The 26,536-nt window shown below is 41.3% G+C and overlaps 2 protein-coding genes across 4 annotated transcripts; one reads left to right on the top strand and one right to left on the bottom strand.

Moving 5' to 3' along the window:
* Nucleotides 1–488: 488 nt before the first annotated feature.
* On the bottom strand, nt 489–9,565 carry edem2 (ER degradation enhancer, mannosidase alpha-like 2). 3 transcript variants are annotated; one of them, XM_076101860.1, is made up of 11 exons: nt 9,332–9,565; nt 8,300–8,410; nt 4,799–4,838; nt 4,529–4,634; nt 4,224–4,349; nt 3,282–3,493; nt 2,898–3,039; nt 2,562–2,686; nt 2,332–2,476; nt 2,079–2,200; nt 489–1,684 (listed from the first exon to the last, which is right to left on the bottom strand). In XM_076101860.1, exons 1-11 carry the CDS (start codon nt 9,421–9,423, stop codon nt 1,220–1,222), a joined length of 1,686 nt encoding a protein of 561 aa, XP_075957975.1. In that variant the 5' UTR covers nt 9,424–9,565; the 3' UTR covers nt 489–1,219. The 3 variants fall into 3 exon arrangements, with proteins under 3 accessions (XP_075957975.1, XP_075957983.1, XP_075957993.1); XM_076101868.1 differs by having other exon boundaries at nt 9,281–9,486; XM_076101878.1 differs by lacking the exon at nt 9,332–9,565 and having other exon boundaries at nt 4,529–4,838; nt 8,295–8,410.
* Nucleotides 9,566–10,915: 1,350 nt separating this feature from the next.
* Nucleotides 10,916–23,644, top strand: ccdc135 (coiled-coil domain containing 135). Its single transcript, XM_076102004.1, has 17 exons — nt 10,916–11,037; nt 11,912–12,080; nt 12,773–12,898; nt 13,389–13,583; nt 13,672–13,821; nt 15,697–15,915; nt 16,109–16,243; nt 16,755–16,824; nt 17,042–17,170; nt 18,431–18,559; nt 19,303–19,520; nt 20,520–20,735; nt 20,952–21,062; nt 21,193–21,303; nt 21,697–21,891; nt 22,740–22,879; nt 23,000–23,644. Exons 1-17 carry the CDS (start codon nt 10,916–10,918, stop codon nt 23,085–23,087), a joined length of 2,523 nt encoding a protein of 840 aa, XP_075958119.1. The 3' UTR covers nt 23,088–23,644.
* The last annotated feature ends 2,892 nt before the right edge of the window (nt 23,645–26,536 follow it).

The following is a 26,536-nucleotide window of genomic DNA, read 5'->3' as shown; positions in this document are numbered from 1 at the left end:
GAGCTTCACCTTCAATTCACTGAGACATGATGGTGATTCAAATTTAAAATAAAAAACCTCAATGCCGCCAGAAAACAATCTGAGGTGAAGAGTGTGGAAGACAGTAACTAGCTCAGAGACACGTGAGGAGACAAGGAGGACACGTGGGGACAAAAGGAGGACACAAGGAGGACGGAAGGACGGACATGTGAGGACACATAGACATGCTAGGACACATGAGGACGCTTCATCTCTCTGCTTGTGTCCTCACCTCTCAGTGACTCATTAAACTCTGAAGCTTTGTGAAGTGAGTCTGTAATTTACACCACAGATGGAAACCAAACACTCAGATCATAAATTCATTTTAACGCAGATTTTTAACTCTTAGTGTGAAATACGAGCGTTTGTTTCCTGTCTTCCTAAAGAAGTTCTTTTATTTTGTCTTCGTTGATGAACTCGTTCGTTCAGACGTATCGTCACGTTCTCTGCTGCTAATCGAAGGCTGAACGTGGAATCAGTTATTTTATTCATCGCTCAGTCAGAAATACATATTCTTTAAAAAGTAAATTATTTTGTGCACAAATGAATATATAATATAGTCTCTCAGTCCCCCTAAAACCATCTGTGGAGGTCTCTGCAGGAGTGAGTCTACCGCCTCCTGCTGGCAGCGTTGAACCACTACAGACGTGTTGAGGACGGAGCTTTCAACTCAATTTCATGATCTTCATCAGCGTCGTCATATGACTCAAGCATGACTTCATGTGCAGTATGACCTCCAGGACATACTGGTGTCAGTACCACTTCATATACACTTTATATATGTTGTTATTATTTACATTACTCTTATGGCGATTCTACTTCTCACAGGTGTCAGTGTTTACTCTTATTACACTTAATAATTATTACTCTATATCTCATAAATGTTTAAATTTCTTCTTTTTGTAATCTTTGTAGAAGTCTGACACGAGAATGAATAGTCATCATATCTTATATCTTACATTCGGGCAACAGACAACATGACAAATCACAAAACAACCACAAGATTTCTAATAAATAAAAATATATATTTCAACCTTCAGTTTGAATTAGAGCAACGAGAGTCGACGCAGCGACTTTGAGTTCATCACAAGAACAAAAAGAATCAGCTTTATGGAAGCTGCTGAATCTGTTCATGAATTATTGATTCATGAACGTAGACATCTGAGTCCGTCTGTTTCCGTCTTCCAGAGTCACGATGAGTTCAGGTGTCGTCGGTGAAAACCTGTCCCAGGACGGCGAGCCGGGCGCTGAACGGCTGAACGGGACAGGACAGCGAGGGGTTCGTCTTCCTCTCGCCCGGCTTCAGAGCGATGCTCTCCGATTGGCCGGGAGGCGGGTCTTCCGGCCGTCTGGGCTTCGATTGGCCGCCGGGCTCCGACAGGCCGAGCAGGATGTCCCGGAGCTCCTGGCGGTCCGGAGCGTGGCGTCCGCAGCAGTAGAGCGCCGCCGGGTCCAGAGGGTGAGCCTCCGTGTTGAAGATGAACCCCCCCGCCCCCAAAACACACCGCCCGCCATCGCCGCCTTCCTCCCACGACCCGGCCCCCTCCGCCCCCCCGCCGTGCAGGAAGTGGGCGGGGTCAAAGAGCAGGTAGAGGTACTTGATGGTCTCAGCCAGGAAGAAGGACTCCATCCGGTTGTCCAGCTGGTGATCTCGCAGGTCTTTCACCTGCAACCACAACAAGCCAATTAATTCAATGTTTCTTAAGTCATTCAAGAAGCAATAAAAGACTAAATTATCCGGTTGAAGATTTCCTGTTTTTCAAGGACAAGTGAGGACACAAGGAGGACACGTGAGGTCACAAGGAGGACAAGTGAGGACAAGTGAGGACACAAGGAAGACAAGTGAGGACACAAGGAAGACAAGAGGAGGACACACAAGGAAGACACGTGAGGTCACAAGGAGGACACACACGGACACAAGGAGGACACAAGGAGGACAAGTGAGGACACAAGGAAGACACGTGAGGTCACGAGGACACGTGAGGACGCGTAGTTGGTTAGAGGCAGGTTTTTATATTTATGGCTAAGTTAACGTCAGACTAATGTCTCTCTGGTCTCACGCTGGCGTATCCGCAGGGCGTCTTGGTGATCTTCTCGATGGACTCCAGAGCGTCGAGGCCCAGCTGGAGGTAGGTGTGGTCACCTGTCGCCCTGAACAGGTACATGGCGCTCTCAATCAACTCTGGAACAAACACACACAGGAACACTCACTGAAGGCTTAAAGGCTTCCTGACTTTCAAAATAAAAGCCTGCAGGTTTATTCAACTTGTGACATTTCGTCCATGTGTGCTGATATTTGGTTGGCGGACTGACCCGGTCTCAGCGGGTACCCCTCTCTCTTGTCCACAGTGTAACCCTGAGGGATGCTGTAAAACTCCGGCAGACCTCCAAACTGTCTCCACACCGAGTAATAGTTCTGGAAAGTTCTCACGGCGCTGTCCAGGTTCCCCAGCAGAGACTGAGACACACAGAGAAGGAAACATGGATATTCGTGCCTCGAGTCAGGACTCTGTGTGTGTGTGTTCAGTGTGCAGGTCTGTTACCTGCAGGCCCGGCCAGAAGGCCTCCAGAGACTGGAAGACGGGCATGGAGACGGTTCCTTTGTGCATCTGGACCCACAGGTACCAGTCGTCGAACCGGGTGTAGTTCTGAATGGCTCGGTCGTACTCTGAGAACAACAAACTGGTGTCAATGTAGGTCGTGTGGTGCCTCGCTCTTGTTGTTGTTGTGCTTGTTGTTGTTGTCGTTGTGCTTGTTGTTGTTGTCGTTGTGCTTGTTGTTGTTGTCGTTGTGCTTGTTGTTGTTGTCGTTGTGCTTGTTGTTGTGGTCGTTGTGCTTGTTGTTGTTGTCGTTGTGCTTGTTGTTGTGGTCGTCGTTACCCGTGAACATGTCGAGCAGCTCCTCGTCCTGCAGCAGGATGGCTCCCTTCACCAGATACTCAAAGTAGGAGTCGACCCCGGCTCCGATGCCGGCGTCCTGAGCCACCCACTTCTGAGACAGGATGTCGATGTGGTTCCCCACCTGGACAGACAGACAGACAGGTGTCCAAACAGTCCTCTTGTTCTTTACCTTTCTCCACTAGAAAGAACTGTAAATCAGCAGTTTTGTGTTTTATTGGCCGTTAGATGTTTCTAGGCACTGTTACTGTGTGTAAAGGTTAAACTAAAAAGCTTTATTTATACGCAGGATGTAGCTACTGCGGTTCTATTAACATGTTTCCAGGATTACTGAACTCAAAGCAGACAGACAGGTGGACTAGTTACCAGCCCGATGTCAGATCTGGTCCTCCACAGGGCTCTCAGGGCTTGGCGGGCCACGTTCTCGAAGGTCTCATCTCCCGTCAGCCGGCTCAGCGTGGCGAACTCCAGGATGAAGGTTCCCACGCCGGCGGTGCAGGTGACGGTCGTCTCTGTGGGACTGACTCCCTTCAGCAGGTTCACGGTACCATACGGCATCCCGGTGGGGGTCTGGAACGCTGGAAGCATTTCAACGTGTTACAGCACAGGGTCCATTATTCTGACTTGGTTCTTTATAGTGTTGCAACAAACAACACTATATTTATTTTATTCATTTTATTTAATTATCTATTTTCTACATTCATTTAATTTTAATTTTAATTAATTTGATCCAGGATAACCTCATCGTCCTGATGGCATAAAACACATAAAACAAACAGAACTGTAAAACGTTAAAAACATTTAAAACTACAAACTTAAAACAAACCAACACATTACATGAATCAAAGAATTTAGTGTTAAAATAAATACATTCAGAGCTCAAAAGATTACAAAGTAATCTAGTTTAAAGTATCTGGAGCATAAACTCATTATTATTATTAAGTAATGCACGAATCATTGAGACTTTGAGAGATAGACGTTTATATTTACTTCTGTCTGAGTCCAAAACCCAAAGATATTTCATGTATTTATTTCCTTGATAAGTAACTTTAATGATTATTCTGTTATCTGTGTGTTGATTGATCCACGTCGCTGTCCGTGGTGCTGAAGCAGCGACTCAGTTCATATTTATCTGGTTGTTAAAATGATTATTAATGCGATAGAAGAATGTATGTAAAGTAAGCGTCTGTGTACAAACTGTTGAACGCATGAAGGAGTTTCCTTTCACCACAAATACTTTCTACTTGCAGTATTACTGTTAGTATTACTGCAACGTACTGTGTATTCTGTGTGTGTGTGTTTTATTACCAGGCAACAGTTTCCTGGCGGCGTCCTCAGCCATCCTCAGCAGAGGTCCTGAACACGGCCAACCGGGCTCCAGGTCCATCTGAGCTCTACCTGACAACAGGTGAGCAGACAGCAGACCACCCACCACTACACACACACACACACACACACACACACACACACACACACACACACACACACACACACACACACACACACACACACACACACACACACACACACACACACACACACACACACACACACACACTTTGACTCCTGCACATAAAGATTGTAGTAACTTCCGGTTCATTCGACGTCTTTACCTCTGATGTTGGTTTCGAACACCGAGGCGTTGACGTCGATGTCGAAGTCCACGGTGTCCTGGAGGAGCGACGCCACGCGCTGGAACTCTGTGTGGTTCCCCAAAACCTTCAGAGGAACATTTATCAAACGACACCTGAACGCAGCACTGCTCTTGAACATGCTTTAACTCAAGAGACGGTTGTTTTCTGCTAATAATCAGACGTGAATTAAAGACGTTTACAGCATTAAAAGTCCCGTCAAATCATTCGTGAATCTTTGTCAGACCTTACCAGCAGAGTGTCGAGAGCATCGATCAGAGTGAGCGAGAAACTGTTGAGCAAAGACGGAGGAACATTTCATTATTGTCTCTGTTTATTTGAGAAAATATGAATATCATCAGCAAAATATAACAAGACGTTACACAAGAACAGGATTTGACGAATTGGGAGAAATTTAAGTTTAAAAGCCAAAATCTAAACAAAAATACATTTAAACAAAACGCATATAAAGGGGGTGAAGAAAAATATATAACTTCATGAGTTAATTCTGTGTATTAATACACTAATAAGGAAATGTTTCAAGAGTTTGGATTTCTGAAAGAAAAGACAGCAAACTTATCAAATTATAAAAACTTCAAAATAGGTTTTCTCATCACACAAGAATCTAAGTGTAAAGACAAAGTTAATAATAACTAGAAAATGCATTTCCTGCTGAAAATGCGTTGGAATGCTGAAAGCTGAAATGAATCTCAAAAACATTGCTGAAAATAGATATCCAATTTTAAAAAAATTGCAAAAAGCTTAATAATTCAAAAAGTTGAAAGATTACAAATATGAAGTCATATGTAGCTGAAAGTATGAGAAGAAGGCTTTGAAAGTTGAAGAAGTTTAACAGGATTTGAAGATTTTCTCCATAGAGATCCCATTCAAAAGAAAATTGCAAATAGCTTAATATTTCAAAAAGTTAAAAGATTACAAATATGAAAAGTCAAAGCACCCCTCTCCTGAAAGAGCTGAACATTTTGATATTCGAACGGTTTCTGTGGCTTAAGAAATGTCAGCAGTAGTGATATTTGTAGTATTAGTAGTACTAGAAGTTGTAGTTGTAGTAGAAGTATCATTAGTAGTAGAAGTATTAGTATTTAGAAGAAGTAGTAGTATCGGTAGTAGTAGTAATAGCTGTAGTAGTGGTCGTAGTATTTAATATAACAGTAGTAGTATAAGTAGTAGTAGTAGTAATAGTAATGGCAGTATTTGAAGTAGCAGTAATAGCAGTAGTAGTAGTACTAGTAGCAGTCGTACTAATAGCTGTAGTAGTATTAGTACTGGTAGTAGCATGAATAGCAGTTGTAGTATAAGTAATAGTAGTAGTGGTAGTAATAGCAGTAGTGGTAGTAATAATATTGATGGTAGCAGTAATAGCAGTAGTAATCGTAGCAACAGCAAAAGTTGTAGTAGAAGTAGTAGTAGCAGCAGTAGTAGTAGTAGTAATACTAGAAATATTAGCAGCAATAGTAGTAGTTGTCGCAGTATTAGTAAGAGCATTCATTACTTCAACAAAAAAAGCCTAATTTTCAGCTTAATGTTTAAATACAGTTACTCCATGAGGCTTTTATTTTGAAAGGGTGGGGCTGGGTGGGGGAGAGAGGGGGAGAGGAGACATAATCATAATGTTTGACACATAAACAGAGGTTATTAAATGACAGGCTTCATCACAAGCATTTCAGTTATATTTCACTCTGTGGGGCTTTTATTTTGAAATGGGGTGTGGGGGGGAGAAGGGGAGAGGAGATGGACTCATATTGTTAGATTAACACAAACAGGTTATTAAATGACAGGCTTCATCACAAGCATTTCAGTTAGAATTCACTCTGTGGGGCTTTTATTTTGAAATGGGGTGTGGGCGGGGGGGGGAGGAGACATAATCATAATGTTAGATAAACATAAACAGGTTATTAAATGACAGGCTTCATCACAAGCATTTAAGTTAGAATTAATTTTGTGGGGCCTTTACTTTAAAATGGGGTGTGTGTCTGTGGGGGGGGGGGGGGGGGAGTCCTCTTAAAATCTCTAAGACCTGAATGACTGTATGAGAGAGAGAGAGAGAGAGAGAGAGGGTGAGTGAGTGAGTGAGACTCTGATCTCTCTGGCAATCTTTCTCATTTGGAGATTATCCTATGTTTTATCATTTACAGCTTACATGACTATTGTCCTGCTCTGCCATGTCTTTCCTCGTCTCTCCCTCTTGTGTCGCGGTGTGTGTAAATGTCACTCGAATCAGGAAACTTATCAGAATACCCATATTTGATTGGCTGAGCTGCATCACGTATATCTCTAAATCATGTGTGTGCGGCTTTTAAAAAAAAAGCTCTAAGACCTGAATGACTGTATGAGAGACACAGAGAGAGAGAGAGAGAGAGAGAGAGAGAGAGAGAGAGAGAGAGAGAGAGAGAGAGAGAGGAGCACGTGTGTGTCTGTGAGTCTGTGTGTTTATCAACATCACTAATGAGCTTAATCAGAAACACCTGTGTCCTTGCAGCCTTTTCATGGAGATTAAACAGGGAAACACCTCTCAAACAAATCCTCAAAACTCCCATAACCGTTGCTCCTATTGCTCCGATATTAATAAATGAGAGGAAGGATGAGTTGAAGAACATATCCTGTAAAAATTGTGTCTGTAGTGTAAAAAATGTGGCTAAACTGGCGATTTAGAAATGGGGTACCGTGTTCTGTGGAAGATGTTTTTGAAGCAAAATTTAACATTGGTCTCTATGGAGCAGAAAGTTGGTTTTCCTCTCAATTACAGGCTTCTGTGTCAAATGTGTAAATCTGTGGGATTCCACAGTCATTTGTCTACGACAAGGACAAGATTAGCTACTTCTACATCCAGAAATTATGCATGAAGAGTGAAGATTGTGGACACAGTGGCAAAAGACAAATGTTTTTTTCACAAGAATCTCAAGCTGCGGTGACATCACGCACTCTAAGCTGCGCAATACACACCCATTATAAAGTCAGAAAAGGAGTGAAAAAATCATAAAAGTTAAAATGGGACAGTTCAAAAAGTATAAAAGATATCAAAAAGCTGAATAATGCGGCAATAGATCAGGGTTTTCTCAACATTTTAAAGTTAAAATGGTGTCTGTAGCTGAAAGTATGAGGAAGTAGAAGGATTTGAAAGTTGAAGAGGATTTGAACATTTTCTCCATAGGAACCCATTCAAAAAAAAAATTGCAAAAAGCTTAATAATTCATAAAGTTTAAAGGTTAGAAATATGAATAGCACCCCTCTGCTGAAAGAGCTGAACATTTTGATAGTTGAACGGTTTCTGTAGCTTAAAATATGAAGGAGCAGAAGAGTTTCAAAAAGCGTACGGAAGAAATATAATAAGAAGAAGTATAAAGATTTGAAGAACAATAGTTGGAATGCTTAACAGCATTCCAACAATAATAATAATAATAATAATAAACTTTATTCATAGAGAGCTTTTCATACAAGAGACGTCTCTCAAAGAGTTTTATATTGAAAAATAAAAATTCGACACATTTAAACAACAGCAAATAGACAATAGAACGACACTAGATGATTAAATATATACAGTACGTGAAAGGAAGTGAAAAAAGCCATTAAGAATATAAGAAATGAGAGAAGTAGTAAAAAAAGTTACATTAATTACAAGTTAAATGAAATAAATTGACCTGTGACGTTCATACATCAACACACTGCAGTATCTTCTTTAACTTTAGCAGTTTTGGGGTATTGTTGAACCAAAACCCGATGATGTCACCTTACCTGCCCCAGGTGTCCTGTCCGTCACAGGTGAGTGGGCGGAGCTCGTCGTAGGGGAAAGCGTGGTCAAGGTAGCTGTTGTAGGCGTGGTAGAACATGGATTTGATGCGCTGTCTGAAGAATGAAGCAGGTTAATGTCTCAGAGAGTTCAAGTTACACAAGACAACAGAGGAAACCTGCAGCCGGGTTTATTCTACCTCAATTTAGACTTATTAGATTTATTTAGATTTATTTATGCATACTTTTACTTAAAGACAGGTTTTAGTTGGTTATACTTGCATACTTTTACTTAAAGACAGGTTTTAGTTGGTTATACTTGCATACTTTTACTTAAAGACAGGTTTTAGTTGGTTATACTTGCATACTTTTACTTAAAGACAGGTTTTAGTTGGTTATACTTGCATACTTTTACTTAAAGACAGGTTTTAGTTGGTTATACTTGCATACTTTTACTTAGACAGGTTTTAGTTGGTTATACTTGCATACTTTTACTTAAAGACAGGTTTTAGAGGATTATACTTGCATACTTTTATTTAAAGACAGGTTTTAGTTGGTTATACTTGCATACTTTTACTTAAAGACAGGTTTTAGTTGGTTATACTTGCATACTTTTATTTAAAGACAGGTTTTAGTTGGTTATACTTGCATACTTTTATTTAAAGACAGGTTTTAGTTGGTTATACTTGCATACTTTTACTTAAAGACAGGTTTTAGTTGGTTATACTTGCATACTTTTACTTAAAGACAGGTTTTAGTTGGTTATACTTGCATACTTTTACTTAAAGACAGGTTTTAGTTGGTTATACTTGCATACTTTTATTTAAAGACAGGTTTTAGTTGGTTATACTTGCATACTTTTACTTAAAGACAGGTTTTAGTTGGTTATACTTGCATGCTTTTACTTAAAGACAGGTTTTAGAGGATTATACTTGCATACTTAAGTAAGGTTTTGAATGGAGTATTTGCACAGTGTGGTATTAGTACCTGTACTGCAGTAGAGGATCTGAGTACTTCTCTCTGGACGTGTTTGTTTACCTGACAGCAGCCATCTCTTCCTCACTGAACTGACGAGCCGTCGCATCGCTCAGCACCCAAACACACAGCGTCACAAACACGGGAGCGCGCATGGAGAGACACGAGGACACCCGGGAGCGAGCCGCGGGTGAACGCAGATCCAGAAAATGAAATAAAACCCAAAAGAAGTGAATGAAACAGCAGCAGCACAGGTGGGTTTCTGCTGCTGTTGTGTTGTGTGTAAGCTACCCGGAAATGAACAATGTGCGCACGCGTCGTCCGGTGCGCTGACGAGTAACGTAAACTGAGCTGCGTTCAAGGACACAGCGGGGTTTTTGTTGTTGTTGCAAAGTTAACGAATGTAAATATAATCTTAAAAATCAACCGAACAAACGGGAAAGAACCATGAGAGGATATAAAATAACGGACAACAGAAGAGACACATTCACCAAAAACTATTGTTCAGCTTGTTTGACGGTTGTTATTTAGTGTTTGTGCTGCGTTCAACAACAAACCGTTAAAAACGTTCCAAGTTATTTGATTAATATACAACACAGTAATGTTATTATTAAAGCTAACAACGAACTCACATAGTAATGACTTGTAATAATGTATTCAATCATTTCACAAATTGTTGGTTCATTTATATATTTTACATAATTTATTCGTGTGATTATTTAATTCATAATTTTACATCATTTATTTTGTTATTTTTTTATTATTTGATTTGATTATATTAATGACCATAATTGGTCTTTCCCGTCTTTAAAACGATAAAATAATAATAACGGCTCTGGATGCACGTGAAGGCTGCTTACGTCATCACGTCTGCTTGTTACCATGGAGACGGAGTAGTACACAACGCTCCTTTAAACACAAAAGATCCTCCAGATAAAACTAATAAAAGTACTTTCTGAAGGACTCGGTGAGTACAGCTTCAAGTAGTATATTTTAATATACATTTTAATATATATTTTGATTTTTAACGGTGGTGGACGAAGTCTAAAAAATACCTAAAAGTCTATAATTCAATATGTTTACGTACTAAAGTTACATATATTATCACCTAGCTAACAATGTACTAACAGTATCCAAAGTAAAAGTACTCGCAATGCAGAATGTCTCCGTTCACAGTTCGTGTCCATTATTATGATATAATATTAATGTTTTTATATATGTAAGAGCATTTTAATGTTTGTCAACGTGGAACCAGTTTTAGATACTTTGTATACATATTGGTCCTTACCCAGTAAGTACTTTATTTATACCCCATATGTACTAAACTATTACACAGTACTATGTAGGTTATAATATATATATATATATATATATATATATAAGTGTTACTGAATATACCCCTTCACCTGCTCTCTGGACCAGTGATATCTACACCAAATATAAATGCTTTGTGGTCTGAATTATCCACATATTTATACTTATATATATATATATATATATATATATATATAAGTATAGATATACTATATTGTGGCTTTTCTTGAGCTCTACAGGACCGATGTGATTCATCATGAGCTGCTACTCGGGTTAATTGTTCCGTGTGTTTGTATAAACTCTACATTTCTCATTTATAAACTTCTATAAAAGATGGAGTCTGTAGCGGAGTCACTCGGTGAGGAGCAGGAAGTCAGGAGTGGAGAGACTTTAAAGGAGGAAGAGGAGGATGACAAAGAGGAACCTCAACATGTTTCAGCTCCTGAAGAGCTTCTGTGAGTCTTCTTATAAATAAACACACTGAAGGAGGCCAGGAGGCACTCCAGGCCTCAAATTCTAAATAGTCTTTTTTAATTGCAAAGTCTTCAGTTTTCTGAAGACGTTGCAGACTTTCCCCGCTCTGGGGAAGAAGCTGTTCCTCAGCCTGTTGGTCCGGGTTGTGATGGTCCTGTATCTCCTTCCTGATGGCAGTGGAACGAATAGAGAGGGACCTGGGTGAGTGATGTCTGTGCTGATGTTGCTGGCCTGTTGATTGGCCCACAATTCTCTGTGCTGTTCTAACCACCCGGGCCAGGTCCCTCCGGTTCTCTGCTGTGCAGCTGGCGTACCACACTTATGTAGAGTGGAGAGGGTGTGGTCTTCCTGGATCTCCTGAAGTCCACTATGACTTCTTTGGTCTTGGTGTTCAGGACCAGGTCGTTGTCCAAGCACCACTCAGCCAGATGTTGGACCTCCTGTCTGTAGTGCGTCTCGTCGTTGTTGGAGATGAGTCCCACCACAGTGGTGTCGTCAGCAAACTTCATTATTGTGTTGGAGGAATAGGAGGGGGAGCAGTCCTGGGTGAAGAGGGCGAAGAGGGCCGGGCTGAGCACACAGCCCTGCGGTGCACCAGTGTTCAGGATGGTGGTTGTCGATGTCAGGTTCCCTATCCTGACATTCTGTGGTCTGTTTGTTCATGGATTCTGGACTTTCTCTCAGAGTGATGTAGAGAGTCCAAGGTGTTTGAGTTTATGCACCAGTTTATGTGGGAGGATGGTGTTGAAGGCAGAGCTGAAGTCAACGAAGAGCATCCTGACGTATGTGTTAGGGTGCTCCAGGTGAGACAGGGCCGTGTCCATCTAATGTCTGCACCTGTCGTCCTCTCTACAGCCTGAAGTTGAACTCTACAGACCGGTTGTATCCTGAGTCCTACAGGATCAACTCCCCCGATGAGAGTCGACTGTTGGACATCGCCGACAACTTACAGCGTCAGTATTCACATTTGCATCCCAACCGCAAACCTCTGCTGCTCTGCCCGACCAACGAATGTGGTGTTAAGGTAACGCCAACAATCCAACTCTACTGCAAGACAAATGTACAGAAGCTGAGAAACAAGTTAGAAAAACTGTTCTTTTGATCCATTTTTCTAAGTCTGATCTTAATTATTTTATCTCTCATGTTTATGATTTAAGAACACGGGAAAAAAAGTTCTGCCTGGATTCATTTTCTAAGTTACTTTGTTCTATGAAAACAGGGGAATTTTTTTAAATTCTATTTTTTGTTTAGGAACCTTTTGTTCCGTCAGGATAAAGTAGTTGTTGTAATACACACGTTTGGCCACAAGAGGGTGAAGTGCACCACTTCCTGATGTTTTAAACAGAAGTCAAAGCTTCATGTTTTATTTCCTCCATCCTCTCTAAACATTAGGTACATGCATTGTGTGGTAGCAAGTTATCTACATAACAACTCTAGACCTGTGGCTAAAAAAAAATGATTACAACAACAACAACAAAATAACCCTGACCAAATATTAAAGAAATGTCACCAGAGTCACAGATGAAATAATGATCCTGGCCAAACCTTTCTTCACCTGTTCTTCAGTCCTTCACACAGGAGAGAATATACAACTAAGATATCTCTTACAAAGTGAATCAACAGCATCTATTTTTCTCACTTCCTCTCAAGGCTTCCGTCTTTAAAACAGTCCACGTGCACCTTGTCTAACTTACCGTGTGTGTTTCTAATACTCAGAAGTTTGTGTCCACGACTCTTCGGCCCACGACCACAGAACACCCCGAACTCTTCAGCTGGCCGGGCTGTGCCTCCTTTGTGGCTGACTTCCTGTCTCTGGAGCCGTTGGAGCCGCCGGTGAACCTGGTGAGAAACATTAAACACTAATACAGACATAGAAAACAAATCCACTCAGTTCATTAACGTCCTCCTAGGTTGGTTTGTTTGGCCGTCTGCTCAGTGGCTTCATCACATTACGCTGGAGTACTCGTATAGTGTTGGTGTCAACGTCATTATTACAGCGAAGAAACTTTACAAACGCTCTGACACACATGCAGCCAACACGCCCTGAAGTACAAGCAACCAGATATGGTAATTAAATGCCATTGTACTGGATATAGTGCTATACTGACGCCAAAGTATCACAATACATACATCAAATCAGTCAATTGACAGAAAAATGTAAAAAACTCTTTAGAAGAAAATATGTTTTGTACAGTGGAGACCTGGAACACACACACACACACACACACACACACACACACACACACACACACTCTTATACACAAAGTCAAGGTGTGTGTGTGTGTGTGTGTGTGTGTGTGTGTGTGTGTGTGTGTGTGTGTTGCTGTCCCAGCCCAGCTTCCTGTTGTCCTCCAGCTTGGTGCTGCAGAGTCAGAGAGCCACGTGTCTCGACTTCTCCACGCTGCTCTGCAGCCTGCTGCTCGGCGCCAACTACGACGCCTACTGCGTCAGCGGCTACGCCGTCAGAGAGATGTGTCTGCTGGACCGAAGCCGGCTGCACTGCCCCCTGCTGGACACCCAGGTCAAGGTAGGTGTGTGCATTACGTCATGGTCACCGTACACGTAATACATGTATACAGTGTTCGGGTTTGTGCTTTGTGTGTTTGTACGTGCAGAGTGAGATCCACGAGCAGGAGCCTCACGAGAATAAATACTCAGTGAAACCTCCGAAGGAGCTGAAGAGTCAATTTTTGATGCAGCAAGAGGAGAAGAAGAAGAAGCAGGACGAGGAGGCCGCGTTGCTCCAGAAGCAAAAACTACAGGAGGTAACATGATCTATATATCCTGATATAATATATATAAAATATATATAATATATACAGTTGTGTGAAAAAGTGTTTGCCCCCTTCCTGATTTCTTATTTTTTTGCATGTTTGTCACACTTAAATGTTTCAGATCATCAAATAAATTTAAATATTAGACAAAGATAACACAAGTAAACACAAAATGCAGTTTTTAAATGAAGGTTTTTATTATTAGGGGGGGAAAAAAATCCAAACCTACATGGCCCTGTGTGAAACAGTGATTGCCCCCTAAACCTAATAACTGGTTGGGCCACCCTTAGCAGCAACAACTGCAATCAAGCGTTTGCGATAACTGGCAGTGAGTCTTTTACAGCGCTGTAGAGGAATTTTGGCCCACTCATCTTTGCAGAATTGTTGTAATTCAGCCACATTGGAGGGTTTTCGAGCATGAACCGCCTTTTTAAGGTCATGCCACAGCATCTCAATCGGATTCAGGTCGGGACTTTGACCAGGCCACTCCAAAGTCTTCATTTTGTTTTTCTTAAGCCATTCAGAGGTGGACTTACTGGTGTGTTTTGGATCATTGTCCTGCTGCAGAACCCAAGTGCGCTTCAGCTTGAGGTCACGAACAGATGGCCAGACATTCTCCTTCAGGATTTGTTGGTAGACAGCAGAATTCATGGTTCCATTTACCACAGCAAGTCTTCCAGGTCCTGAAGCAGCAAAACAGCCCCAGACCATCACACTACCACCACCATATTTTACTGTTGGTATGATGTTCCTTTTCTGAAATGCCGTGTTACTTTTACGCCAGATGTAACGGGACATACACCTTCCAAAAAGTTCAACTTTTGTCTCGTCAGTCCACAGAGTATTTTCCCAAAAGTCTCGGGGATCTTCAAGATGTTTTCTGGCAAAACTGAGACGAGCCTTTATGTTCTTTTTGCTCAGCAGTGGTTTTCGTCTTGGAACTCTGCCATGCAGGCCATTTTTGCCCAGTCTCTTTCTTATGGTGGAGTCATGAACACTGACCTTAATTGAGGCAAGTGAGGCCTGCAGTTCTTTGGATGTTGTTCTGGGGTCTTTTGTGACCTCTTGGATGAGTCGTCGCTGCGCTCTTGGGGTAATTTTGGTCAGCCGGCCACTCCTGGGAAGGTTCACCACTGTTCCATGTTTTCGCCATTTGTGGATAATGGCTCTCACTGTGGTTCGCTGGAGTCCCAAAGCTTTAGAAATGGCTTTGTAACCTTTTCCAGACTGATAGATCTCAATTACTTTGTTTCTCATTTGTTCCTGAATTTCTTTGGATCACAGTATGATGTCTAGCTTTTGAGGATCTTTTGGTCTACCTCACTTTGTCAGGCAGGTCCTATTTAAGTGATTTCTTGATTGAGAACAGGTGTGGCAGTAATCAGGCCTGGGTGTGGCTAGAGAAATTGAACTCAGCTTTCCAAAGATGTGATAAACCACAGTTAATTTATGTTTTAACAGGGGGGGGGGGGGGGGGGGCAATCACTTTTTCACACAGGGCCATGTAGGTTTGGATTTTTTTTCCCCCTTAATAATAAAAACCTTCATTTAAAAACTGCATTTTGTGTTTACTTGTGTTATCTTTGTGTGACAAACATGCAAAAAAATAAGAAATCAGGAAGAGGGCAAACACTTTTTCACACAACTGTATATATAATTTATTATAATAATACAAAATAATACAATCATAATTTTAATTTAATATATATTTTATATATTAAAAACATATAATTCAAATTGCTTCAGTACTATTGTCCCTCTGTTCCCATCCAGAGACACAAAGACGAAGTGAACGTTCACCGTTAATCATCACAACTTAAACACAGCTGAAGGTTTGAAATGAAACTCGTCTTCCTTCACCAACAGGAGAGCGAGCAGCGACCCGCTGACCCCCTGCATGGTCTGCGGGTGCACTGTTGGGTTCTGGTGCTGTCGGGGAGCCGGAGCGTCCAGGAGAACTTCTTCATCGACCCGCTGACCGGGAACCGCTACGCCACCAACGACGACCACTTCCTGGGAGTCGAGAGCGCCTGGAACAACTTCAACTACTACGTCAACATGCAGGACTGCAGGAACGGCTGCGCTGTGAGTCCACGACCGTAAAGTATAATGCATAAATACATATACATGTATATATATATATATATATATATGTACCACTATACATATATATACATTCATACTATATATGTGTGTGTGTGTGTGTGTGTGTGTGTGTGTGTGTGTGTGTGTGTGTGTGTGTGTGTGTGTGTGTGTGTGTGTGTGTGTGCGTGTGTAGGATATGGTCTACGACCTGGAGGATCTGAAGACGTGGGAGCCGGTCCTCTACGGAGGAACCAGCAAGAAACAGCTGATGCTTGATGTCTTGAAGAAAAAAAAGACAATGAGCAAAGTCATCAACGATCAGGAGGAGGTGTGTGTGTGTGTGTGTGTGTGTGTGTGTGTGTGTGTGTGTGTGTGTGTGTGTGTGTGTGTGTGTGTGTGTGTGTGTGTGTGTGTGTGTGTGTGTGTGTGTGTGTGTGTGTGTGTGTGTGTGTGTTGATAGCCTTATGTAACAGTGCTGTTAGTGAATATTTAGACTTAAGATGAGACACTAAAGACAGAGTTCTTCATTCTCTGGTCAATTCAGAGATGTTGTTCTATTTTTCTTCCATAACTCGTCTTCTTTCAGACTCGAGGAAAGAAAACATTTATTTTACTTCTTTGTCTGTTTGTAGATTTCTCCTAAATTCACCGAAAGTTACCATTAGATAATGCCTCATTTGCATATTTAAACATAACATTTGAGAAATTGTTGTATAAAAAAGAATCTTCCTAATGTCAGTAATGAACTGGTGAAGTTTCATGTTGATATCTATGAGTTATTTTTGAGTGAAAACATGATTTCACCGTTATAAACCCAACTGTTGTTGTTTGTTTTGAAGGAGGAGGAGAAGCTCCGTGTTTTTGAGATGCCACGATCCTGGGTCAGTTACATCAACATCTCAAAGGAAGGTACAGCAACCTGATCACTGAACATCTGCAGCTCGTGTTTACATGTCGCTACATCTGGAAAGATGGAGAACATTAAAGCATCGAGACAGAAAACTTAAACACCAGAATGAGTATTATTCATATAAAAAGTTGCTTAAATAAAAAGATCCTAACGCTTGTTTTACACTAATGCCTTCTTTAACAAACCAAACACACGTCCTCTCTTTCCCTTCTTCAGCCCTGGAGAGCCGCTGGCCGGGCCGACAGAACGAGACCCACTACAGGAGAGCAAAGCTGCAGCAGTTTGCTCCGTACCTGAAGTCAGACGGCCTGGTTCAGAGACTGACCGCATACCAAGACCTGGACTGTGAGTGTGTAGCCAAGAGACAGACACTTAAGGACAAAAATGTCCCGTTGAAACCAGGAGACAACCTCCGGTTCAGTAAAGTGAAGTCAAAGCTTCATGTGTTAAAGCTGCATTCTCTCTAGTGTCCACCAGGGGGCGACTCCTCTGGTTGTATAGAAGTCTATGAGAAAATGACTCTACTTCTCTCTTGATTTATTACCTCAGTAAACATTGTAAACATGAGTTTATGGTCTCAATCTCTAGTTTCAAGTCTTCTTCAATACAGCATGATGTTCATTTAGTACATTATGGTCCATTTAGAGTCACACAGACCATAAAGCAGGGGATGCTTTAGGGCGGGGCTACACGGTGATTGACAGGTCTCTCCCAGAGACGTATACGGAGTCTCTACGTCACTCCTCCTCAGTCCACATATGGTCACTTCCTGTTCATCGGTGGCAAAAAGCCAAGATGGCGTTCTATTATCTCAGGCTTTCTATCAAGAGCTCCGACTTTTAAATTGTAGTTTTTACTATTTTCTACCAGATTGATTTTTTTCTCATGTTTGTCCTGTGCGGATAAATAAATGATATTCTACTGGTTTCTATTCTAGGAGCATCGCTGCTGTTCTATGGAGCTCTGCAGTCTTTTATCAATGTTGTTGATCATTGCATATCCCAAAAATTCTTGCAGTTAGTCCACAGAGAATGTAAACAAACTGTCACTTAAAGGATAGAAATTCTGAAAATGTAGTAGTTATGATCAAGAACTTAGTGAAAGTGTAAAATAATATTAATATATAGTACCTTCATGGGGACATTTTTCTCCTCCAAGGTAACAAGCGGGAGGTAAAAAAGAAAATGTTAATACAAACAAAATGCATCAAAATCAATGAAAACAAAACTTTGTTTTAAACTTTAACTTTTAAAAGTGTGCGTGCGTGTGTGTGCGTGTTTGCGTGTGCGTGCGTGTTTGTGTGCGTGTGCGCGTGCGTGTGCGTGTGCGCGTGCGTGTGTGTGCGTGAGTGTGTGTGTGTGTGTGCGTGCGTGCGTGTGTGTGTTTGTGTGTGTGCGTGCGTGTGTGTGTTTGCGTGTGTGTGTGCGTGCGGGCGTGCGTGCGTGCGTGCGTGTGTGTGTGTGTGTGTGTGTGTGTGTGTGTGTGTGTGTGTGTGTGTTTGCGTGTGTGTGTGCGTGCGGGCGTGCGTGCGTGCGTGCGTGCGTGTGTGTGTGTGTGTGTGTGTGTGTGTGTGTGTGTGTGTGTGTGCGTGTGTGTGTGTTGAAGGCACTGACGAGGTCTCGGTGAAGGAGTGGTATCAACACAGAAACGACAACCTGGAGGAGAGGGACGTCAACAAGCTCGACAGCGTGACCACAGAGCGCTTCACACGTGGACAAGCTTTTCACATTTTATGTAAGAAATAATAATAATAATAATAATAATAATAATAATGATCATATTTTGTAAATCTGCTTTGTGTTCAGAAACAAAACACAGAAGCAGAAAGGACAGACGTTGTTTGTCTTTAGTCCTCATTCGGTGACGGTTGTTTTAAGTGAAATGAATTCTCTTTAGATTCTTTCTTCTTGTTGTTAATTCTTCTTTTTCCTCCTCACATGTCAGCTACATGACACACAAGGTCAAAAAACAGTTGCTGTTCCCAATTCTCTACTAGATACTAATACTTCTAAGCAGGTTTTGTAGTATTTGATCACAGATCTTTGAAAACAGAAAGTATTACATTACAGTCATTTAGCAGACGCTTTCATCCAAAGCGACTTACAGTAAGTGTGTTCAAGAGAACTACTCGTCACCAGAAGTCATAAGTGCATCTCCTTTAAACAAGCATCTAAGAGCATAAACCAGAGCAGAAGTACAGAAACAAACGTATGAACACAGTAAGTGGTGAGTGAAGGCTCAGGTAGTACTTCTTGAAGAGGTGAGTTTTCAGCCTGATGACAGATGAGCAGCGACTCTGGGGGGGGGGGGGGGGGAGGGGCTCTTATTATTATTATTTATTTATTTTATATTGTCATTCTTTTATTTATTTATTAGTATTACTTATTTACTGTTGTTGTTTTTGGGTCTGACAGGCCTAGTGATGTAGGTGTGTCTGGAGGAATACAACAGAAGTCCTTTTTAATCCTCTTCCTCAGTCCACAGGTTCTGGTCCCGGAGCGATGATGAGCGTGAGATGCTCTTCAGCAGCGGTCACCGTGACGATCTGGTGCGGAGGCTGGTGTCACCGGGAGAAATGACGGAGACCTTCGAGGGCCGGAGCGACTTCCTCTTCTACCGGCACGTCGTCGCCCAACGGACGGTCCAGTTCTCAGGACCGTATCCGGTCGAACAGCTGAATGTCCGACGGCTGGAGGTAAAAAATATGAAAAGAGAAGAGAAGAAGAATCCACACTGGAGCCGTTTTAACGTTAGTTCATTATATTATAAGTTATTATATACTGTATATATATATATATATATTATGTATATATTAGTGCTGGGCAACGATTACAATTTTTAATCGCGATTAATCGCATTGTTATGGCAAAGTTCAATAATGAATTCAACAGTAGTGTATTGTGCACTTTTATTTTGAAAGTACTGCTATATGAACAAAAGGTCAATAACATTTGGTTTAAACACTTTAAACACATCAGGTTCTTGTTAACAGCAGTATTCCCTTTACACAGCAGCAGTTATAACACAGTTATAATGATTCTGATCATAGATATTCAGCCGGTGTTCACAACTTTATCTTCATGTGTGTAAGAGATGATATTTAAATATACACCTTGAAAACTGAAACCTATCTACGTCATGTTTTTATGTTTGTTAAATTATCAGTAGTGATACTAAATGATGCTTATTATACATATTACAAACAAAACACTTTAAAAACTCTAAAACAATATCATTTCCTTTTTGCTTTTTTTGGTATTTAGGTCAGATACATATGCAACGCTGATTACCGTAATATGTGTGGTATATGTTATAAATGTACGTTGGTACATAGAGGGTGATAAGAAGCTGTACCTGGAGGGACTTAGGACCCAGGGGACTGTAGGTGAAGGAAACAGGAAGAGACGGAAGAGACGCCACACAAACAGCTGTTCACCGCTCGCTGCCAACCGGTGGGCCGGCCGGCTCTTGTGTTAAAATGTCCGCTTAATAATAAAAAAATAACTGCGTAACGCGCGATAATATAATTGTCGGCGTTAATTAATGAATGCGTTAACGCGATAATAACGCATGTGTGTATGTGTATGTGCGTGTGTGTATGTGTGTGTGTGTGCATGCGTGTGTGTGTGTGTGTGTGTATGTGCGTGTGTGTATGTGTATGTGTGTGTGTGTGTGTGTGTGTGCGCGCCAACAGAAAGTGGTGGAGCGTTTCCATAGGAACACATCCAAACCTGCCAACGCAGACGTGGCCGAGCGAGTGTTCCTATTGGCTGAAAGACGAATCGAGCTGACCTATCATCTGGAAGATGATGGAATCATCGCCTCAAAGAGGAGCTTCATCAAACCGGAGAACGCAACGGAAACAAAGAAGGCCGAGGACTTCAGAGCTCAACTGGTGTCCGGCTACCAGGTACAGACGACAAAACACACAATACACACTAGGGTTCACAGCCTTTTCAAAGTAACCGTTGCTGAGATGTGTGTGTGTGTGTGTGTGTGTGTGTGTGTGTGTGTGTGTGTGTGTGTGTGTGTGTGTGTGTGTGTGTGTGTGTGTGTGTGTGTGTGTGTGTGTGTGTGTGTGTGTGTGTGTGTGTGTGTGTGTGTGTGTGTGTGTGCGCGTGTTCAGGTGGATCCATCTGAGGATCCTCTTCACAGCCTGACCCTGAATAAGATGCTGGTGGACCTGATGAAGGATGAGGAGGAGGTGATTCTCCAAATCAAAACGTCTTGGATGGAGGTAACCGGAGTAACATATCCCATAATATTCATAGATTCTGGATAGATTCACCCTCCCTTTAAAACATTTCCCCCGGTCATCACCTACCAGTACATTATTGTCACGTTGAGGACCTCTCATGTGTGAGCAGGCGAGCGACTTCCTGGCCTCCAGAGTGGAGGAGAAACGAGACGTTCGGCTTCCCTTCTCCCCGTGGACGACAACCGGAGCTGCCAAGGCCCACAGCCACAGACAGGAAATGGTGAGACACACACACACGCACACACACACACACACACACACACACACACACACACACACACACACCAAATTCCCACCTTGGTTATGTGAAGAAGTGTTACTATAAAATATTACATTTTTACAATATTACAGAGAACATAAAATGAATAAGATATGACTTCGTAAAATATTATTATTGTTGTTGTTGCTAATCATCTATCCTACCTACCAACCTACCTCATCTTACTTATTTACAGTATTTACCTACCCACTGAATGGTAGGTAAAAAAAACATTAAAATTGACTCTTTTTAACAACTTAATATTCAGTTTAAACAGCTAAAAGTTCAATAGAGCCGAGCAGATGAACACACCTTTACACACACTTCATGTCGACCTTTTCTCTGCCGCTGTAGGAGCGCCAGGCGGAGGAGGACCAGAGGTGGTTGCAGGAGAGGAAGGAGGACATCCTGGCTCCGCTCCTCATCCGGCTGGACAACGCAGAGCCTCTAAGCGCCAAAGATGCCAAACAGCTTTACCACAACTGTTTGGCAGAGTGCAAACAGAGGCTGGTGGAGAAGGCCAACCTCATTCAGAAACACTATGACAAGGTACAGCACCAGTTTACTCATGATGTACGTTATATCCCTTTTCTACTGCACAAAACACAGACAAAGAGACACAAGATGACCACAAAGAGACACTAAATAACTACAAAGATACACTAAATGACCACAAAGAGACACTAAATAACAACAAAGAGACACTAAATGACCACAAAGAGACACTAAATAACAACAAAGAGACACTAAATGACCTCAAAGAGACACTAAATAACAACAAAGAGACACTAAATGACCACAAAGAGACACTAAATAACTACAAAGAGACACTAAATGACCACAAAGAGACACTAAATAACTACAAATAGACACTAAATGACCACAAAGAGACACTAAATGACTACAAAGAGACACTAAATGACCACAAAGAGACACTAAATGACTACAAAGAGACACTAAATGACCACAAATAGACACTAAATGACCACAAAGAGACACTAAATGACTACAAAGAGACACTAAATGACCACAAAGAGACACTAAATGACCACAAAGAGACACTAAATAACTACAAAGAGACACTAAATAACTACAAATAGACACTAAATGACCACAAAGAGACACTAAATAACTACAAAGAGACACTAAATAACCACAAAGAGACACTAAATTACCACAAAGAGACACTAAATTACCACAAAGAGACACTAAATGACTACAAAGAGACACAAATGGACATTCTGTTATTGGACATTTTTCTAAGGAGCTATGCTATGCTATGCTATGTATCGTGTGGTAAATCATACATCTATTGGGACAAATCCAATGCAGGACATGGGCACCTTTAAGATGTACTTTTGTTTTATTACATGTTCACATAAAAAATCTGTGTTTAGGAGACACAAGCGCTGCAGAGGAAACAGCAGTGGTACCAGGAGAATCAGCTAACCATCGTGCCGCAGGACAAGGACGAGTACCAGAAGTACTGCTCTGAGAAAACACTACGAATACGTGTCGCCAAGAAGCGCCTCAGCATGTACTTACACACACATACACACACATACACACACACACATGAACAGACAGCGTTTAAGCCCAACAGCTAACGGTGTGTGTGTGTGTGTGTGTGTTGATTACTAATGTGTGTTTGTTTCAGGCACATGGAAGCAGCTCCTCTGGAGTACCAGAATCTGGATCGGAGGCTGAAAAACGACCCTCGACTGGCTCCTCACCTGCTCAAATGAGCCACACACCTGCGTTCTTTTTAAAACTATATGGATTGTGTATCAATTCTATACATGTACACACTTTCCTAAAGAGCAGGATTTATAAATTCTTCTTAGCACATAAGCATTTTGTATTTCTGTTTCCCGTGTTGTGCATCTTTATTATACAGTCTGTGTGAGATGATTGTTGAAACAAAAATGACTCGTCTCAAGCTGCAGAATGCTCCTAATACAACCTTCACCTTCACCGAACAGAGACTCTAAATGACCACAAAGAGACACAAAATGACCACAAAGAGACTCTAAATGACCACAAAGAGACACAAAATGACCACAAAGAGACTCTAAATGACCACAAAGAGACACAAAATGACCACAAAATGACCACAAAGAGACACAAAATGACCACAAAGAGACACAAAATGACCACAAATAGACTCTAAATGACCACAAAGAGACACAAAATGACCACAAAATGACCACAAAGAGACACAAAATGACCACAAAGAGACACAAAATGACCACAAATAGACTCTAAATGACCACAAAGAGACACAAAATGACCACAAAGAGACTCTAAATGACCACAAATAGACACAAAATGACCACAAAGAGACACAAAATGACCACAAAGAGACTCTAAATGACCACAAAGAGACACAAAACAAGTGTAAAGAGATGCACAGCAACTGCAAAGAGGCACAATATTACAACATTAAGTTAAACAGCCAGGTATGTGTACCCCAAGAACAGCATATATACATATATATGTATATATGTATAATAGAATAAAAATATAATACTGTGGTAGGCTATTACTGTACTGTGTCGTCAAAACCTAAATAAATAGTTTTGTTTCCAAAACCTAACTAGACCAGGTCCGGGATTGGGGGGTCAAACTAAATCTCTGTGAAAACCATAACGTTGTAGTTCTTAGTGTCACATTGAGAAGTCATCTTCTTCTTGAGTTCATCCGGTTTATTATCTATCAGAACAGCTGCACTGGTAAGAATAGAAAGGGTGCTTTAGCTCTGTACCCAGACATGTCTGGATGTTATGAACATAAAGTCTAACTTGTGTTCAGTTTGCATTAGTTATAACATAACTGAAGTGCATCTTCATCGTGTTCTGATAAGAGTTTTGTAGCTACAAGGAAATATCAATGTACTAAAAATATTATTATAAAACATGCAAAACACTTGCCGTGTGCAGCAGAAGTGTGTTCGTCTTTGTTTGCTCTCAGTTTATTTGAATGTGTGCTGTTGAAATGGCTCATTGAACACGCAACACGGAACACGTACAGTAACTCAGTTGACTTCATGCAAATTGGTCAGAGGAAAATTCAAAGATAAAGGAGTGACACTAGAAAATATAGAAATCAAAATATTAATTTGAATATGTTTCTGTATTTATAGTAGCCCCATCACACACACACACGTACACACCTAACAAAGATACTACAGTATCTAGTCGGTTCAGGCATTCTGCAGAAACAGTTTCATCAGTTTATATATATTCATATTTTACAATCAGTTTTCCTCAAGGATAGAATTATCTTAATTCTACAGTTAATGTATTTTTATATTCTTAAACATATTTCGGGTGAAAATTGTGTCCCAGTGCATCTGCTCGGTAAAACATGGACGCCTCCACAGTGAAGGATCACTGAACGGGCCTACCGGGTGTTTGTTTCCTAAACCTGAGCACAGACAGGACCGAGGATGTGAACCCTGATCTCTGCTCTTTGGTAGACCTGCTTTTACTCTAGAAATGAACTTGTGCGTTCTTGTTCTTGATGAACAAAACAATGAGGAGCAGAGACCAGAGAAATGTTGCTCAGTTCATTGTAGTTCAGGTGGAAAGTCAGTTCAGTAATAAAGACTTCACTCAGTGTGCTGCTTGAACATAGAATCATATCTTCAGTGAAATCAAAAGAGGAAAGCAGCATTGAAGCTGTTCTTGAGGCTTGTTTTTGACCCCACACTTTATGTCTGTTAGAGGATCACACTCTATTTGGACCTGAAGTACATGAAGAACTGTGGTGAAACAGGAAGCTGATTCAAATGTTTTATTGAAGCAAAAGAAGCATCATCACCACGAGAACACACAACACTACAAATAACAAGTCCTACATTTTAGAATTACACAACAAAGTTCTTCATGATCAAGAGAAACACTCCTCATGATGCAGAATAAACTCTGATAGAGAGCTATACTATCATAAACATGTTATTGGATCATTATTACTGATTAACATGTAAGTAGCATTTTAACGCTGCAGCAGGTTCAGATTCTACAAAACAATGCGTCATATTTAATAAGCTCATCACACACTTTATATTAAATATCTTAGTGTGCAAAGAAGCTACACTCTTAGAAACAAATGTGCTAACTAGAACCATGGAGGGTTCTTCAGCTCGTTTCCAGGTAGAACCTTTCCTAAAAGTTCCACCTGGAACCCTTTCAGAGTGTTCTACCTAAAACGAAGCATAAATAGTTTTACCCAGAACCATATGTGAAAGTTTCCACCCAAAGGTTCCACAGAGAACCCTCATATGGTGTCACGGTTTCATCCAAAATGTTCTCTGGAAGTTCTATGCAGAACATTTCCACCTTCTAAGGGTACCAACAAGATCCCACCTGCGTGTCTCCACCAGGAACCCTTTTGTATCCTAAGGGTTCCATCTAGAACTCACTATGGGTTCCTCATGAGGTTTATAAAGAACCGGGGCTGACGTGGTGCAGCACAACCCACATTTCTGGCTTTTTTTAACACCTGTGCTTTCAGAAACCCTTGAAGAAGGAAAAGGTTCTTCAGAAGCAAATGGTTCTGGGTAGAACCTCAGCCCTTCAGGAAGAACCTGTTTGGAACCTTTATTTCTAAGAGTGTAGAAACTATAGCTGACAGATCAATGTAATGGAGTAACAGTCTAAAGTAGCATGAAATGTAAATACGTTACTTCACAGCAAAGGGTCAGTACTTAGGTACTTTGGTACTTTCTACCATTGATTGAGAGGAGGAAGAGGAAGAAGAAGAGGAGGAGGAGGAGGAGGATAAAGGAAGCCTCTGACCAGAGTGGATTCAAACACCATTAAAGCTCATCTTTATATGGACACGTCTCCTTCTTCTTTGTCTTCTTCTCTTCCTTGTGGAAGACTTTTCCATCCGACTGCTTCTTCCAGCTCAGCTTGATGTCGTCATTCAGCCCCTGGTCCTTCAGCCTCTGTTTGAGCTGAGATACAAAGACATTTACTTCCTGAATGTCGCTGACAGAGAAGAAGTCTTCACTAAACGCTGTTCATTTACATCCTGCATCCTTTCTCACACTGTCCTCATGTGGAAGCTCTGCTTTAGAACAACTCTGGTTCCCACTAGAACAGCTTTGTTGTTTGCATGTTCTTTGGACACAAGTCTACCTTCAATAGTGACGTATACACGTGTGCACTGCACACAGCACATTCACATT

Source organism: Anarhichas minor, unplaced genomic scaffold (genome assembly GCF_050575085.1).
Source record: "Anarhichas minor isolate MPS153535 unplaced genomic scaffold, ASM5057508v1 ptg000003l, whole genome shotgun sequence".
Lineage (NCBI taxonomy): Eukaryota > Metazoa > Chordata > Actinopteri > Perciformes > Anarhichadidae > Anarhichas > Anarhichas minor.
The sequence above is the reverse complement of the archived record's forward strand: the minus strand, read 5'-3'. Positions and strand labels throughout refer to the sequence as shown.

What these genes read in the sequence shown, in the direction of transcription:
- edem2 (XM_076101860.1), bottom strand. Translation starts at nt 9,423, where the DNA reads ATGCGCGCTCCCGTGTTTGTGACGCTGTGTGTTTGGGTGCTGAGCGAT. An exon ending in ATGCTCTCGACACTCTGCTG is followed by an intron (nt 4,635 to 4,798) that starts GTAAGGTCTGAC and finishes GTTCCTCTGAAG; the next exon opens with GTTTTGGGGAACCACACAGA. An exon ending in GGGGTACCCGCTGAGACCGG is followed by an intron (nt 2,201 to 2,331) that starts GTCAGTCCGCCA and finishes TGTTTGTTCCAG; the next exon opens with AGTTGATTGAGAGCGCCATG.
- ccdc135 (XM_076102004.1), top strand. Translation starts at nt 10,916, where the DNA reads ATGGAGTCTGTAGCGGAGTCACTCGGTGAGGAGCAGGAAGTCAGGAGT. An exon ending in TCAGCTCCTGAAGAGCTTCT is followed by an intron (nt 11,038 to 11,911) that starts GTGAGTCTTCTT and finishes TCCTCTCTACAG; the next exon opens with CCTGAAGTTGAACTCTACAG. An exon ending in CGCATACCAAGACCTGGACT is followed by an intron (nt 17,171 to 18,430) that starts GTGAGTGTGTAG and finishes TGTGTGTTGAAG; the next exon opens with GCACTGACGAGGTCTCGGTG.